The sequence below is a fragment of the Macaca mulatta genome, chromosome 10 (assembly GCF_049350105.2).
Source record: "Macaca mulatta isolate MMU2019108-1 chromosome 10, T2T-MMU8v2.0, whole genome shotgun sequence".
Lineage (NCBI taxonomy): Eukaryota > Metazoa > Chordata > Mammalia > Primates > Cercopithecidae > Macaca > Macaca mulatta.
The window spans coordinates 88,397,215-88,413,997 of NC_133415.1; the positions used below are offsets into that span (position 1 = coordinate 88,397,215).

The 16,783-nt window shown below is 47.7% G+C and overlaps 1 protein-coding gene across 5 annotated transcripts in view; it reads right to left on the reverse strand.

The window, feature by feature from the left end:
* The window catches only part of FER1L4 (fer-1 like family member 4), a 53,933-nt gene that overhangs the window by 24,299 nt on the left and 12,851 nt on the right, over nt 1-16,783 (reverse strand). For 2 of the 5 annotated variants that reach the window (XM_077951638.1, XM_028828373.2), the window contains 7 exons: nt 3,363-3,515; nt 2,202-2,355; nt 1,948-2,072; nt 1,400-1,534; nt 1,111-1,284; nt 567-683; nt 312-473 (listed from right to left, as the gene is read on the reverse strand). The exons of 1 other annotated variant lie outside the window; for it this stretch is intronic. In XM_077951638.1, the coding sequence (XP_077807764.1) occupies nt 312-473; nt 567-683; nt 1,111-1,284; nt 1,400-1,534; nt 1,948-2,072; nt 2,202-2,355; nt 3,363-3,515 (1,020 nt within the window). The remainder of the gene's footprint in view (nt 1-311; nt 474-566; nt 684-1,110; nt 1,285-1,399; nt 1,535-1,947; nt 2,073-2,201; nt 2,356-3,362; nt 3,516-16,783) is intronic. 2 more of the 5 variants (XM_077951639.1, XM_077951640.1) reach the window with 2 other exon arrangements.

Below are 16,783 nucleotides of genomic sequence, written 5' to 3' on the forward strand. Positions count from 1 at the left end.
GCCTAGAGAGCACCACAAGTCCATGAATTAATCCAGGAATCAGCAAACTGCAGCCCATAGACAGAGTCTGACCTGCTGTCAGTTTTTGTAAATATTCATTTACAATTATCTATGGCTGTTTTCATGCTCTGATGGCAGAGTTGAGTAGTTGCAGCAGACTGGATGGCCCTCAAAGCCGAAAATATTTACTATTTGGCCCATTATAGAGAGTTGGCTGACCCTTGGATCATCTAAGATAACCAGCTAGAAAGTTCCATCCACTGCCCTCTTTCATTATTCTGCCCCCCTTGTCCCCTAGCCCATGGCCTCACCACTGTCAGATGCCTGACAAGCTCAGTGAAATTGGGGCTCTCACGGTAGCTGGCCAGGACCTCAGACTCCACACGTTGCCCAGCCACCTCCAGTACAACCTGGGGCTGCTCCACCTCGAACAGATGCACACGACCAAGGCCCCTAAGACCCCAGAACAGCACCTGGGGTCAGGATGTGTAGATTCAGGGGCCTGCACCAGACAAACGGGAACCCAGATGTGGGGGAACAAGGGGGCTTTGAGTGCCTGGTGCTACCTCAACACGGAACTCCCTGAGCACTGGGCACACATTGGGTGGAAGGGACAGGCGTCCAGAGTGGGGCTCGACCAGGGGTGCCAGATCCTGGGGCTCCACATCACTGGGCACTGAGGGCTGTAGGAGAGAAACAGTCAGATGGCAAAGAGGAATCAGGCCAAAGGAGGAAAAGCCTAGGTGTGGGGAGGGGATACAGAGAGGTGCTGGTGAAGTATAAATGCTCGGGAACCAACCAAGGTTGAATTGGTTGAAGGGAGGGGGTCTCGGGAAGCAGCTTCGTGCAGGAAGGGAACAGGGTGTCTGAGGCATGCAGGATGGCCCAACAAAGTGAACCTAGCACATGAATACTTGCAATGTTCCTTGGGGTCAAGCGGTCCAATGAGGTGACCTCAGGACAAACCTACAGTCTGTGTTCTCTGGGGATAAGAGACCTGGAGGCTGGTCCTGGGACACACTTATGTTTTATATTCCCTGGGGTTAGATGGCCTGATGGACTAACAAGTTGGGCTGACAGCCTGTGCTAGCCATGCCAGGGCATGCTGACCTCAAGTCGGCCACTGTAGTCCAGTTCAATGAGCTCAAAGACAGCAATGAGCTCTCCGGCTGCCCGTGGTCCCTTCCTCAGGGGGAAGAACTGAAGCTCTGGGCGTTGGTATGGGTCCTCCATCAGCTTTACCCTCGGGGCAGCCAGTGCCCTGCCCAGGAACACAGGGGGGCCCTAGGGGGATCAGGGCAGTGAAGACAAAGGGGAAGAGGCTCAGGAGCCAGGGAAGGTAGGCATCAAGGGGGAAACTCCTGGCCGGGAACCCAGGGAGGGCCCAGGCCACACTCACAAACTTATTGTGGTCAAAGACATTGATGATCACTAATGGAGGCTCCTCCTGCAGATGCTCCCTCCTCCCGTCCACAATCAACTGCTCAAATACCAGGAGTTCATCCCACAGAGGGCTCAACGTCTGCTCCAGGACCTTGGGGGCCAGAGAAGCGGGTAGCAGCAGATATCAGGAGAAGGCTCCCAACACACATGCCATGTGAGCACCTCTGCTCTGAAGGAATACTTCAAGTAAATGCTAGTCACAAGAAGAGTGAGATGTGAGAAGATGAAAGCATCTTCAGATGGTGTTGCAGCCGGCCCCTCCCAGCCCTGCCTACCCATTGCAATTGGCTGCCCTCAGAGTCCAGGCCTAAAGTCAACCCCAGAAAACGACTCCTGAGACCTCCAGTTCTACATCACCTGCTAAATTAGGGCCATCTAGTACCCCATCCTGATACCCTGCTCTGCAAACCCAGGTTGGGAGGAGAGGGGCCTTGGGGGAAAGCTCAGACCCACCCTAACTTGTCTCCTGGGTCCCTTCCACCCACACGTCATCCCAGCCCTCACCCGTGTGGTCTGGCACTGGGTAGAGATGAGGACTCGAGCAAAGGGGTCCGAGAGGCCACTGTCATCTGCTGCCAGCACACCTCGGGCCTGGTACAAGTGAGCCCGGAGTTGGAAGTAGCTAAAGTCTGGGGTGAGGGGCAAGGAAGGTGTCATGTTTGCTCAGGGGAACTACTGAAGTCCCCTGACTGAGCCCCCCACCTTGGGCAGAGATCGAGGTGGGCCTTATACCTGCCCTGCCCACCCTCTGCACTCACCGTCCCGGTGTAGGCTGGAGGGCAGTCCGACCAAGGGCTCGGGCAGCAAATCCGGGGGCAACTCAGAGGTGCAGGCCTTGGCTTGCTTGCCCAGGCCGAGCCACAGGAAGAGCTCCAGCTTGGCACAGACCTCACCAGGGGCTGCCCCGGGTGCCTGCATGTGAACAAGGCATGTCAGGGCCCCAGTGCCTCCTCTCATGACCCCAGCTAGACCTAGCAATCCTGCTTCCCCAGGGCACACCTCCACTGCACATCACCACACAATGCCAAACTCCCAGTCCACTCCCTACCTGCCCAGCCTTACCCTCTTTCTGCCCCCCACCCTATGCCATAACCCTCGCGCTCTCACTCCCTACACGTCTTGCCCTAACACTGCCACTTCCTGTACCCCACACCCGCTAACTACACTCTGAGCTCTGCTCTCCCACCTTTGTCCCCTCTACCCTCCACACGTTTACATTCCCCATCCCCAACCCCAAGGGTCACGGCTTCTCCCTGCTAGGGACCCTTTTCAGTATTTCTTCCAGGGACACCTCATTTAGAAATCTTTAGCCCGCAAACCAGCTACACTTTTTTTTTTAGATGGAGTCTCACTCTGTTGTCAGGCTGGAGTGCAATGGCATGATCTCTGCTCACTGCAACCTCTACCTCCTGTGTTCAAGCGATTCTCCTGCCTCAGCCTCCCTAGTAGCTGGAATGACAGGTATACACCACCACGCCCAGCTAATTTTAGTATTTTTACTAGAGATGGGGTTTCACTATGTTGGCCAGGCTGGTCTCCAACTCCTGACCTCAGGTGATCCGCTTGCCTCAGCCTCCCAAAGTGCTGGGATTATAGGCATGAGCCACCACCCCCGGCCAGACCAGCCACACTTGTAAGGGGTGAGATGCACTCTCCGGTTTTTAGTATGCTGCCTATCTCTCAGGGCCTAGTCAGCAAAATGGCCTGTGCAGTCCCAGAGTTGGGAAGATTTGGGGTTTATCTGATTTCAAAGCTGCCCCAGGCAAAGGCACAATCCCTTTCTGGTGTTTTGGACAATTGGAAAGCGTTCAGGGGCCCCTAGTTGGGAAGCACAGGCCTCTACCCAAGGCCTATCCTACACCCCTGCCCTGTAAGCTCCACTTCACTTCTCCCGGCCCCTCACCCGCAAGCCCCCTTACCGTGAGCATTAGACTCTGGATCTTCCCACAGTCCCGGCCCCGTTCCTCCTCGACCACAGAGAACAGCACATCCTGGGCACGGATTCGGGCCCAGGCCACGCGGCGCCGCCCACTGAGCATCCAGACCAGCACGTCGGGGAGGGGTGGCTGGGGCTGCGGGTGGAGAACTGGTCACGGAGGTGGATCGGGAGCTGACCCCTCCTGCTCTCACAGCTTGAACTGAATGGACCAAATGGCCACTCCAGCTCTGATCTCCCCAAGACGGGGTCTCACTCTGTTGCCCAGGCATGAGTGCAGTGACACGATCACGGCTCACAGCAGCTTGACCACCCAGGCTCAAGCATCCCTCCCACCTCAGCCTCTCAAGCAGCTGGGACTACAGGCACATACCACCATGCCTGGCTAATTTTTTTATTTTTTGTAGAGATGGGGTTTGGCCATGTTGCCCAGGCTCGTCTCAAACTCCTGGGCTTAAGAGATCCTCCTGCCTTGGCTTCCCAAAGTGCTGAGATTACAGGTATGAGCTACCACACTTAGCTTTTTTTTTTTTTTAAATTGTGGAAAAATACTTATAAAATTGACCATCATCCTAAGCATTTTTAAATGTACCATTCAAGGGCATGAAATATATTCACATTATTATGGAACCATCCCCATCATTCATCCCCACAACGTTTTTCATCTTGCAGAACAGAAACTCTGCCCATTAAACCATACTTCTCCGTTCCCTGCTCTCCATCCCAGCCCCTGGCAGCCGCCATTCTTCTGTGTTTGGATTTGACTATAACAAGTCCTCATATGAGTGGAATCATATAGTGCGTGCCCCTGTGCCTGGCCCAGTTCACTAGGCATAATGTCCTCAAGGCTCATGCACATGGTAGCTGGTGCCAACCTTGTCTCTTCACCTTTCCCTCCTCCCCAGTCTAATCTTCCCGGATGTGCACAGTGTGCACATGTAGTGCCCATCACATCAGCCAAATACCTGGGCTGGTGACACTCTTCTCCTCCAACATCCAATCACCCAGTCCTGGCAGTTTCCCCCTTCTCTCTCTTCCTCCCTGCCCCACTTCAAGACCATCTGCTTTTTTTTTTTTTTTTTTTTCTGTAGCCCAGGCTGGAGTGCAGTGGCACAGTCATGGCTTACTGCAGGCTCAACATCCTGGGCCCAAGCAATCCTCCCACCTCAGCCTCCCAAATCACTGGGACTACAGGCACACACCACCATGCCTGGAGATGTTTTCATTTTTAAATTTTTTTGTAGAGATAGGGTCACACTATGTTGTCCAGGCTGGTCTCAAACTCCTGGACTTAAGCAATCCTCCCACCTCAGCCTCCCAAAGTGGTGAGATTATAGGTGCGAGCCACCAAGCCCACCCGAGACCATCCACTATTGGCTAGACAATTTTGACAGGCTCCTAAGCAGTCTTCCTGCCTTGAGTCCTCCCTTCCTACCCACTCTGCTGTGGCTGGCTGGCTGACTGCTCACCATCCTCTGGGTATCGGCTGCAATGTTGTCTTTGCAGAGAAGACTTGCCTGACCACCTTACCCAAGCAGGTTCTCCTCCACCCCGTCAGCCTCTGTAACCTCTTTCTTACCAATTCCTGTAGATCATAATTATTTTTCATATTCATGTACAGATGTAGAGTCTGCCTCCCTAGAACATAAGACTCAAAAGGGCAAGGAATATGGCAGGGGCTGACCCCCAGGGCCTAATACAGAGCCTGGCACACAGGAGGACTTAAGATATCATTGAGAGGCCAGGCGTGGTGGCTGAGGATGGGCATAGTGGCTCATGCCTGTAGTCTCAGCACTTTGGGAGGCTGAGGCGCGTGGATCACCTGAGATCAGGAGTTTGAGACCAACCTGGCCAACATGGTGAACTCCATCTTTAGTAAAAATACAGAAGAGTAGGCAGGCGAGGTGGTACATGCCTGTAATCCCAGCTACTTGGGAGGCTGAGGCAGGAGAATTGCTTGAACCCAGGAGGCAAAAGTTGTAGCGAGGTGAGATCACACCGTTGCACTCCAGCCCAGGCAACAAGGGCAAAACTCCATTTCAAAAAAAGAAAAAAGAAAAAAAACAAGAATATTCATAGCAGCTTTATTCATACTAGCCAAAAACATGAAACAGCACAGCTGTCCATCAATATGAGAGTGAATAAACAAACTGATATATTTATACAATGGGAAATTGCTCAATAAAAAACTAGATATCTGCAACAACCTAGACGCATCTCAAAACAGTACACTGAGTAAAGGAGGCCTCTCACAAGAGAATACAGTCCTTCCTCATTATTTGTGAGTTCTGTATTTGCAAATTTGATTACTAGCTAAAATTTGTAACCCCAAAATCAATACCCCTGGTGCTTTTATAATCACATGAGTATGGGCAAAGAGTCAAAAAGTTTGAACAGGTTAGGCAAGGTGGCTCATACCTGTAATCCCAGTACTTAGGGAGGCCAAGGTGGGAGGATCACTTGAGCTTAGGGGTCCAAGAGCAGCCTGGGCAACAAAGTGAGACCTCTTCTCTACCAAAAAAAAAATTTTTTTTTTTTTTTTTTTTTTGAGACTGAATCTTGCTCTGTCACCCAGGCTGGAGTGCAATGGTACAATCTCAGCTCACTGCAACCTCTGCCTCTCAGGTTCAAGCAATTGTACTGCCTCAGCCTCCTGAGTAGCTGGGACTACAGGCATGTGCCACCATGCCCAACTAACTTTTGTATTTTTAGTAGAGATGGGGTTTCACCATGCTGCCCAGGCTGGTTTCAAACTCCTGACCTCAGGTGATCCTTCTGCCTCAGCCTCCCAAAGTGCTGGGACTACAGGCCTGAGCCACTGCACCTAGCCTCTACTAAAAATTTTTAACCATTCTTTGGTCGAAGCTGCAGAAGCAAGATGACAAGGAAACATTGTTTGGAAAACATCGCAATAAGATACTTCGTGCCGCCACTGTGGCTCTAAGGCCTGCCAACTTCAGAAGTCGACCTGTGGCAAATGTGGCTACCCTGCCAAGCACTAGAGGAAGTATAACTGGCTAAAAGACAAAATACCACTGGGACGAGGCCGGGCGCGGTGGCTCACGCCTGTAATCCCAGCACTTTGAGAGGCTGAGGCAGGCAGATCACGAGGTCAGGAGATCGAGACCATCCTGGCTAACACGGTGAAACCCTGTATCTACTAAAAATACAAAAGATTAGCTGGGCGTGGTGGCGGATCATGTCACTGCACTCCAGCCTTGGCAACAGAGCGAGACTCCATCTCAAAAAAAAAAAAAAAAAAAAAAAATACCACTGTCACTGATCGAATGAGGCACCTAAAATTTGTATACTGCAGATTCAGGCATGGGTTCCATGAAGGAACAACACCGAGAGGGTTGTCCTCTTGGGACAACACCCAAGATGGTGCCTGTCGCAGCATCCAGTTCATCTTAAGATTTTCAACAACTGGCTGGATGCGGTGGCTCACGCCTGTAATCCCAGCACTTTGGGAGCCCGAGGTGAGTGGATCATGAGGTCAGGAGTTCGAGAACAGATTGACCAACATGGCGAAATCCCATCTCTACTAAAAATACAAAAATAAGCCAGGCTTGGTGGCGCTCGCCTGTAATCCCAGCGCTTTGGGAGGCTGAGGCAGGCGGATCACCTGAGGTCAGAAGTTCAAGAACAGCCTGGCCAGCATGGTGAAACCCTGTCTCTACTAAAAATACAAAAATTAGCTGGGCATGGTGGTAGGTGCCTATAAATCCCAGCTACTCAGGAGGCTGAGGCAGGAGAATCACTTGAACCTGGGAGGCGGACGTTAGAGTGAGCCGAGATCGCACCACTACACTCCAGCCTGGGCAAAAGAGCAAGACTCTGTCAGAAAAAAAAAAAAAGAATTTCAACAATGAGTCATGCAAAAAATGTTCTGGTTTATTAAAAATACAAAAATAAATTTTTAAACCCATTTCCTGTTGGACTTGAGAATACTCTTGTCTGTAATCCTAATGTAACATCATATATACTTCTGTTACATTAGGATTAGAGACAAGCTCTGTTTAGAAATAACTCCAAGTAAGGTTTTTATATTTTATTTTCATATTGAAAATCAGTCATATTTGCTTCTGCCTCAAAGAGCAGGTTTATGTAAAATTAAATGAGTGCTGGCAGTGAGCTGCATTTTTTTTCTCTAAACGGGAAATGTTTTTTTTTTCTTTTTTTTTAGATGGAATATTACTGTCACCCAGGCTGGAGGAATGCAGTTGCACAATCTTAGCTCACTGAAATCTCTACTTCCCATGTTCAAGCAATTCTCTGGCCTCGGCTTCCTGAATAGCTGGGATTACAGACGTATACCACCACACCCAGCTTTTTGTGTTTTTAATAGACTGGGGGTTTCACCTTGTTGGCCAGGCTGGTCTTCAATTCCTGACCTCAAGTGACCTGCCTGCCTCGGCCTCCCAAAGTGCTGGGATTACAGGTGTGAGCCACCACACTAAGACATTTTTTTAAAGTTTGAAGGGCCCTGAGTTGGAATAAAGCAATACTTTGCCTTTGTGAGTTCTGATACTGTAAGCATCGTTTTTCTGTTTTGCTTTTTTGTTTGTTTGTTTGTTTTTTGAGACAGAATCTCCTTCTGTCACCCAGGCTGAAGTGCGGTGGCATGATCTCAGGCTCACTGCAACCTCCGCCTTCTGGGTTCAAGCGATTCTCCTGCCTCAGCTTCCAGAGTAGCTGGAACTGCAGGTGCTGGCCACCACGCCTGGCTATTTTTTTATATTTTAGTAGAGATGGGGGTTCACCATGCTGGCCAGCCTGGTCTCGAACTCCTGACCTCAGGTGATTCCACCCACCTCGGCCTCCCAAAGTGCTGGGATTACAGGCGTGAGCCACTGTGCCGGCCAACATTATATTAAAGAAAGTATCTTTAAATGAACACACATAAAACAAGGTTTTGTACTGATCAGTTGACAAAAAATTGTGACCATCGCCCACTGGGAACTTAACCCTGTATTTCTCTGGGGGCAGTGATTCAATATTTGCTAATTCAGTATTTGCAGCAACTTTATAGACTATGAAGACCACCAATAACAAGAATTGACTATATATATGGCATGATTGCATTGTATTAAAATCTAGAACAGGCAAAATTATAATAAAAAAAATATTGAAAAAAACAGTAGTTATCTCTAGGGGTGTGAATGGAGACTGGGAAGGAACAAAGCAACAACTCTGGGTAAAAGTAGTATTCTAGATCTTGATAGGGATTTGGGTTACACAGATACATATATTTGCCAAAATTCAGCAAATGTGTAGCTAAGATTTGTACACTTGGTCAGACATGGTGACTCATGCCTGTAATCCCAGCACTTTGGGAGGCCAAGGTGGCCAGATCGCTTGAGTCTAGGAGTTCAAGACCAGCCAGGCCAACATGGCAAAACCCCATCTCTACTAAAAATACAAAAATTAGCAGGCATGGTGGCCCATGCCTGTACTCCCAGCCACTCAGGAGGCTGAGGCAGAAGAATCACTGGAGCTTGGGGGCAGAAGTTGCAGTGAGCTAAGGTCTTGCCACTGCACTCTAGCCTAAGTGACAGAGTGAGACTCTGTCTTAAAAATATATATGTATTTGTACACTTCATTGTATGTAAATTGTACATCAGAGGAAAACACTGTAATTTTTTTTTTTTTTTAAATCAGTGGAGGGCTGGGCGTGGTGGCTCTCACTTATAATCCCAGCACTTTGGGAGGCCGAGGCAGGTAGATCACGAGGTCAGGAGTTCAAGACAAGCCTGGCCAACACAGTGAAACCCCGTCTCTACTAAAATACTAAAATTAGCTGGGCATGGCGGCAGGCACCTGTAATCCCAGCTACTTGGGAAGCTGAGGCAGGAGAATCTCTTGAACCCAGGAGGCGGAGGTTGCAGTGAGCCGAGATTGCACCACTGCACTCTAGCCTGGGCGACAGAGTGAGACTCCATCTCAAAAAAAAAAAAAAAAAAAATCAGTGGAGGGGTGCACTATTAGTTGGATGTAGAAACCCTCACTCCCGGCCTGGCACAGTGGCTCACATCTGTAATCCGAGTACTTTGGGAGGCCAAGGCGGATGGATCACCTAAGGTCAGGAGTTTGAGACCAACCTGACCAACATGGTGAAACCCTATCACTACTAAAAATACAGAAATTAGCGAGATGTGGTGGCACATGACTGTAATCCCAGGTACTCATGAAACTGAGGCAGGAGAATCACTTGAACCTGGGAGGCAGAGGTTGCAGTGAGCCAAGATTGCACCACCACACTCCAACCTGGGCGACAGAGCCAGACTGTGTCTCAACAACAACAAAAAGACTTACACCCTAACGACAAAAATAATCTAAATAAATTATAAAATTATGCACACACACACGTGGGGGTATATATACACATACATATATATACACACACACTTATGTATACACACATTTATACACATACATATACACACACATATACACACATATATATACACACATACATATACACACACACACACACACACACACACATACATATATAATTTTTTGGATACAGGATTTCTCTTTCACCCAGGCTGGAATGCAGTGGCACGATTATGGCTTACTGCAGCCTCAAACCCTGAGGCCCAAGCAATCCTCCCACCTCAGCCTCCCAAGTAGCTGGGACTACAGGTGCTTGCCACCACGCCTTGTTAGTTTTATTTTTTGTAGAGATGGGGGTCTCCCTATGTTGCCCAGACTAAAAATCGTATTTTAAAAAACACATCAGAGAAGTGGGGATTCAAAGAAACCTGCACCAACTAAACTCCAGAAAATGGCGAGTTCTTCACAGTCAAGGAGAGACCTCCAGCTGCTACTCCCACTTCTGGCAGAACAGCAGTAGTAAAAAGGAACATCAGAAACGGGGACAAGGAGAAAATCCCCACTTTTAAGAGACTTTTTTTTTTTTTTTTTTTTTTTTTTTTTTTTGAGACGGAGTCTCGCTGTGTCTCCCAGGCTGGAGTGCAGTGGCGTGATCTCGGCTCACTGCAAGCTCCGCCTCCCGGGTTCACGCCATTCTCCCGCCTCAGCCTCCCAAGTAGCTGGGACTACAGGCGCCCGCCACCACGCCCGGCTAGTTTTTTGTATTTTTAGTAGAGACGGGGTTTCACCATGTTAGCCAGGATAGTCTCGATCTCCTGACCTCGTGATCCACCCGCCTCGGCCTCCCAAAGTGCTGGGATTACAGGCTTGAGCCACCGCGCCCGGCCAAGAGACTTTTAATGACTATGTGTGAGGTAGCATGCCAGATGAGAATCCCAGGGACCACAGCCACAAAGTATGTCTTTCTATACCTCCCAACTCTTTTCTATGGATCTTCACCTAGAGCTAAGGAGCAGTATGCAGAAAGCTGGGAACAGGGAAGGAGAGCTGAGATCTTTCTGAGGCATGTAAAGTTTCTTCAAAGTGCAGAGTAGGCCAGGCATGGTGGCTCATGCCTCTAATCCCAGCACTTTGGGAGGCTGAGGCTGGTGGATCTCTTGAGATCAGGAGTTCGAGACCAGCCTGACCAACATGGTGAAACTCCATCTCTAGTTAAAACAAAAAAAACAAAAAAACAAAACAAAACAAAAAAACAGGCATAGTGGCACATGCCTGTAATCCCAGCTACTTGGGAGGCTGAGGCAGAAGAATTGCTTGAACCCAGGAAGTGGAGGTTGCAGTGAGCGGAGATCATGACATTCCACTCTAGCCTGGGCAACAAGAGCAAAACTCCGTCTCAAAAACGAGTGCAAAGTAACCACCCTAAGAAGGAGGTGGTAGGGAAGAGAATTTAAAAACCCAGAAGAGGCCCTCTGGGATTTCATCTTTTGAAGGCTGAGGGTGAGGTAGAAGGGCTGAGAGAAACCTCTTCCACTAGGCCTTCAGCTATCAGATGCTACAGGCTCAGCTGGAGAGCCAAGAGGACCCCTCTGATGCATTCTAGACTTTTACAATGTAAGGTGGGGGTGCAGAGGAAAGGAAGCAGACTCAAAAAGCATAGAGAATGCCCCAGCAACCCAAAAACCTGGTTGGTGGTTTGTAAAGCAGGGAAAGCTTACCCAGGGTTGGAGAACTGGCAGTTTGGGTGTGAAAGAGAAACAGATTTCTGGAATCTTGCCAGTTCTCAATCCTAAACCTGGATGAAAGGACAATCCTGATCCTTCAAAAAACATTTGAAGCCCAAAGTGAACTGAACCAAACCAAATTCGCAACTCAGCCCATTTCAAATACAAAGCATAATGACTCGGTCCTCACTCTACAGAGTGAGGCCTAGTGTAAGAAAAGAAATGCCATTTCCTGGACATATATATTATTTTAGTCACTAATGTTCTTTTATACAAAAATCCAGGCATATGATAAAAAAAATTACAGGACAGAGTTAAAGCAAAAAGCCGGGCATGGTGGCTCACACCTGTAATCCCAGCACTTTGGGAGGCTGAGGCAGGCGGATCACTAGGTCAGGAGATCGAGACCATCCTGGCTAACATGGTGAAACCCTGTCTCTACTAAAAATACAAAAAAAATTAGCCAGGTGCCTGTAGTCCCAGCTACTCGGGAGGCTGAGGCAGGAGAATGGCTCGAACCCTGAAGGTAGAGCTTGCAGTGAGCAGAGATCGCACCACTGCACTCCAGCCTGGGTGACAGAGAGAGACTCTGTCTCAAAAAAAACTCATGGTCAAGAGGAAATAATCAATAGAAGCAGACACATAGATAACCCAGATGTTGGAATAATTAGACAACAATTATTAAAATAACTATGATAGAAATCTAAATGATATAGTGAGGAAAGTACACAAGAATTAAAAGATGGGTGATTTCAGCAAACAGTTGAAAACTGGAACCAAATGGAAATAGAAAATTTAAATATATCAGGCAAACAGTTCTACAATAGTTGGAGTCTTCAGTATATACCACTTACAATAGCAGATGGAACATCTACACAGAATATTATTAAGGAAATAAACTTAAAACAACACTAACCAACTATACCTAGAAGACACATACAAAATACTCCATCATAAGAGCAGAATACACATTCTTCTCAAGCACCCATGGAACATTCTTCAGGATAGATCATATGTTAGATCACAAAACAGTAAATTTAAAAAGACTATGCTGGCCGGGTGTGGTGGCTCACACCTATAATCAGGCAGAGGTGTGGTGAGCTGAGATTGTGCCACTGCACTCCAGCCTGGTGACAGAGAGAGACTGCATCACATACACACATACACATACACACACACACACACACACACACACACACACACACAAATATCTAAAATCAGAGATGAAAGGGAGGACATTACTAGCAACCTTACAGAAATAAAAAGGATTATAAGATAATACCATGAACAAGTATAAAATAGCAAATTAGATTATCTAAAATGAAGTTATAAAATTTGACTCAGCAGTCAAAAACTTCCCAAAAAAAGTCCAAGACCGGATGCCTTCACTGGTGAATTCTACCAAACATTTGAAGATTAATGCCAATCCTTTTCAAACTCTTCCAAAAAATAGAAGAGTGAGGAACACTTCCTAACTCCTTCTATGAAGCCAGCTTTACCTTGATATCATAGATTTAAAAATCACAAGAAAAGACATCAAATCATTACATGCTGGGCGTGGTGACTCACGCCTGTAATCCCAGCACTTTGGGAGGCAGAGGCAGGGAGGATTCCTTGAGCCCCGGGAGTTTGCAACCAGCCTGGGCAACACAGGAAGACCCCATCTCTACTTTTTAAGTATTTTTTTTTTAATCAAAAAGAAAAATTACAAAACAATATCCCTTATAAATACACAGATGCAAAAGTCTTGAACCAAATCCCATGACATATTAAAAAAAAATGGATATACACCATTGTTAAAAGAATTCGGCCGGGCGCGGTGGCTCAAGCCTGTAATCCCAGCACTTTGGGAGGCCGAGACGGGCGGATCACGAGGTCAGGAGATCGAGACCATCCTGGCTAACACGGTGAAACCCCATCTCTACTAAAAAATACAAAAAAATAGCCGGGCGAGGTGGCGGGCGCCTGTAGTCCCAGCTACTCGGGAGGCTGAGGCAGGAGAATGGCGTAAACCCCGGAGGCGGAGCTTGCAGTGAGCCGAGATCGCGCCACTGCACTCCAGCCTGGGTGACAGAGCCAGACTCTGTCTCAAAAAAAAAAAAAAGTTAGAATTCATCTCATGAATGCAAGGATAGTTCAACCTAAGGAAAATCAGTGTAATACACCACAGTAACAGAACAAAAAAGAAAAAACAAACACATGCTCATCTTAATAGATGCAGAAAAAAACGTTTGATAAAATGTAACACTCTTTCACAATAAAAACACTCACAAAACTAGGAATGGAAGAGAACTTCCTCAACCTGATAAAGGGCATTTATGAAAAACACTGCTAACATCAAACTTAATAGTTAAAGAACGAAAGCTTTCCCCTTAGAATCAGAAACAAAGCAAGCAAAAATTACAACTTTGGCTAGGTGTGGTGGCTCACACCTGTAATCCCAGCACTTTGGGATGCTGAGGCAGGAGAATCACTTGAACCCAGGAGGCAGAATAAAATTATAATTTCAGAGAAACTATATATCTTGTATCTGCCATTGTGAGCTTGACAGCTTACAGCAAGACCCCACCTCCACTTTTTTTTTTTTTTTTTTTTTTTTTTTAAGATAGAGTCTCTCTCTGTCACACAGGCTGGAGTGCAGTGGTGTAATCTGAGACCTGTCCTGAGACCAAAAAGTTTGAGAACCACTGCCATAGAAAAGCACCAGGACATGTACAAAAATGGTCTTGGAAGCACTGTTTCTAATCACTACACATTGGGAACATCTCACATACCCATCAACAGCACAATGGATCAGTACATTAGAGTATATTTATTTTATTTTTGTTTATTTATTATTATTATTATTTTTTTTGAGACAGTCTCCCACTCTCGCCCAGGCTGGAGTGCAGTGGCGCCATCTCGGCTCACTGCAAGCTCCACCTCCCAGGTTCACGCCATTCTCCTGCCTCAGCCTCCTGAGTAGCTGGGACTACAGGCGCCCGCCACCATGCCCGGCTAATGTTTTGTATTTTTAGTAGAGATGGGGTTTCACCCTCTTAGCCAGGATGGTCTCGATCCCCTGACCTTGTGATCTGCCCACCTCAGCCTCCCAAAGTGCTGGGATTACAGGCGTGAGCCACTGCGCCCAGCCTATTTTTATTTTGAGACAGAGTCTTGCTCCATCACCCAGGCTGGAGTGCAGTGGCCCAATCTCAGCTCTCTACAGCCTCCACCTCTCAGGATCAAGCAATTCTCCCAGCCTCAGCCTCCTAAGTAGCTAGGATTACAGGTACCATGCCTGGCTAATTTTTGTATTTTTAGTAGAGATGGCGTTTCGCATGTTGGCCAGGTTGGTCTCCATCTCTTGACCTCATGATCCTCCCACCTCAGCCTCCCAAAGTGCCGGGATATAGGCATGAGCCACTGCGCCTGGCCACATTGTAGTATACTTATATAATATGTCATATGGCAATGAAAATTGAAAAATTACAGTTACATGCAATGATACGGATAAATCTCATGCACATAATATTTAAAAAGCAAAATAACATAAAATATGAAAACAGCAACACAGAACTACATTATTTCAGAATGCACGTTTATACCATGAACATTTTTTATTTGTATTTATTTTTGAGACAGGGTCTCACTCTGTCACCCAGGCTGGATTGCAGTGGCACCATCACAGTTCATTCTAGCTTAAACCTCCCAGGCTCAAGCAATCCTCCTACCTCAGCCTCCTGAGTAGTTGGGACTACAGGCATGCGCCACCACGCCCGGCTAATTTTTTTTTGTTTTTTGAGGAGACGAGGCCTCACTGTTTTGCCCAGCTTGGTGTTGAACTCCTGGGTTCAGGTGATCCTCTCACTTTGGAGGATCCCACAGTGTTGGGATTACAGGCATCAGCCACTGTGTCTGGCCATAAAAAATTTTGTTTGCCAGGCGCAGTGGCTCATGCCTGTTATCCCAGCACTTTGGGAGGCTGAGGTGGATCAGTTGAGGTCAGGAGTTCAAGACCAGCCTGGCCAACATGGCAAAACCCCGTCTACTAAAAACAGAAAAAAAAATTAGCCGGGGGTGGTGGCATGTTCCTGTAATCCCAGCTACTCAGCAAGCTGAGGTAGGAGAATTCCTTGAACCCAGGAGGCGGTTTCAAAATAAAATTTTTTTATTTTTTTAAGACGGAGTCTCACTCTGTCGCCCAGGCTGGGGTGCAGTGGCATGATCTTGGTTCACTGCAACCTCTACCTCCCAGGTTCAAGCAACTCTCCTGCCTCAGCCTCCCAAGCAGCTGGAATTACAGGTGCATGCCACCACGCCCGGCTAATTTTTCTTTTTTCTTTTTTTTTTGTAGAGACAGGGTTTTGCCACATTGGCCAGGCTGGTTTGAACTCCTGACCTCGGATCAGGTGATCCGCCTGCCTTGGCCTCCCAAAGTGCTGGGATTATAGGCATGAGCCACTGCACCTGGACTCATAAAAAAATTTTAAATGTCAGATGACAAAAGGAGGCTTTCAATACAATTTTTTCTTTGAGACAGAGTCTCACTCTGTTGCCCAGGCTGGAATGCAGGGGTGCCAACTTAGCTCACTGTAACCTCGACTGCCTGAGCTCAAGCAACCCTCCCACCTCAGCCTCCGGAGTAGCTGGGACTCTAGGTGTGCACCACCACAGCCAGCTAATTTTTGTAGAGACAGGGTCTCACCTTGCTGCCCAAGCTGGTCTCAAACTCCTGCGCTCAAGTGATCCTCCTGCCTCAGCCTCCCAAAGTGCTACAATTATAGGATGAGCCACCACCCATAATTTTAAAAGCAATTTTGCACCAACATTTACGATAATGTTAAATGTTCAGTGGCTCACACCTGTAATCCCAGCACTTTGGGAGGCCGAGGTGGGCGGATTATGAGGTCAGTTCGAGACCAGCCTGACCAACATGGTGAAACTGCATCTCTACTAAGAATAAAATCAATTAGCCGGGCATGGTGGCAGGTGCCTGTAATCCCAGCTACTCAGGAGGCTGACGCAGGAGAATTGCTTGAACTCGGGAGGCAGAGGTTACAGTGAGCCAAGACCGCGCCATTGCATTCCAGGCTGCGTGACAGAGTGAGACTCCTTCTTAAAAACAAAAAAGTATCCCATCTCTTCGTCCAACGCTCTGTCTTCCAGCTGCCCAGGCTTCTCAGTTCTAGGCCTTTGTACATGCTATTTTTTTGTTTCTCACTTGCCCAACTCCAATTTATCCTGTAAGGTCTGAGACTACACTTCCTCACTGTTTGAGAACCTACTGGCCCGAGTGGTCTAAACGTCATGTGCCTTTGGGAAGGACTGAGCTTCTGCCTTAAGCAGCTGCAGCATGGTG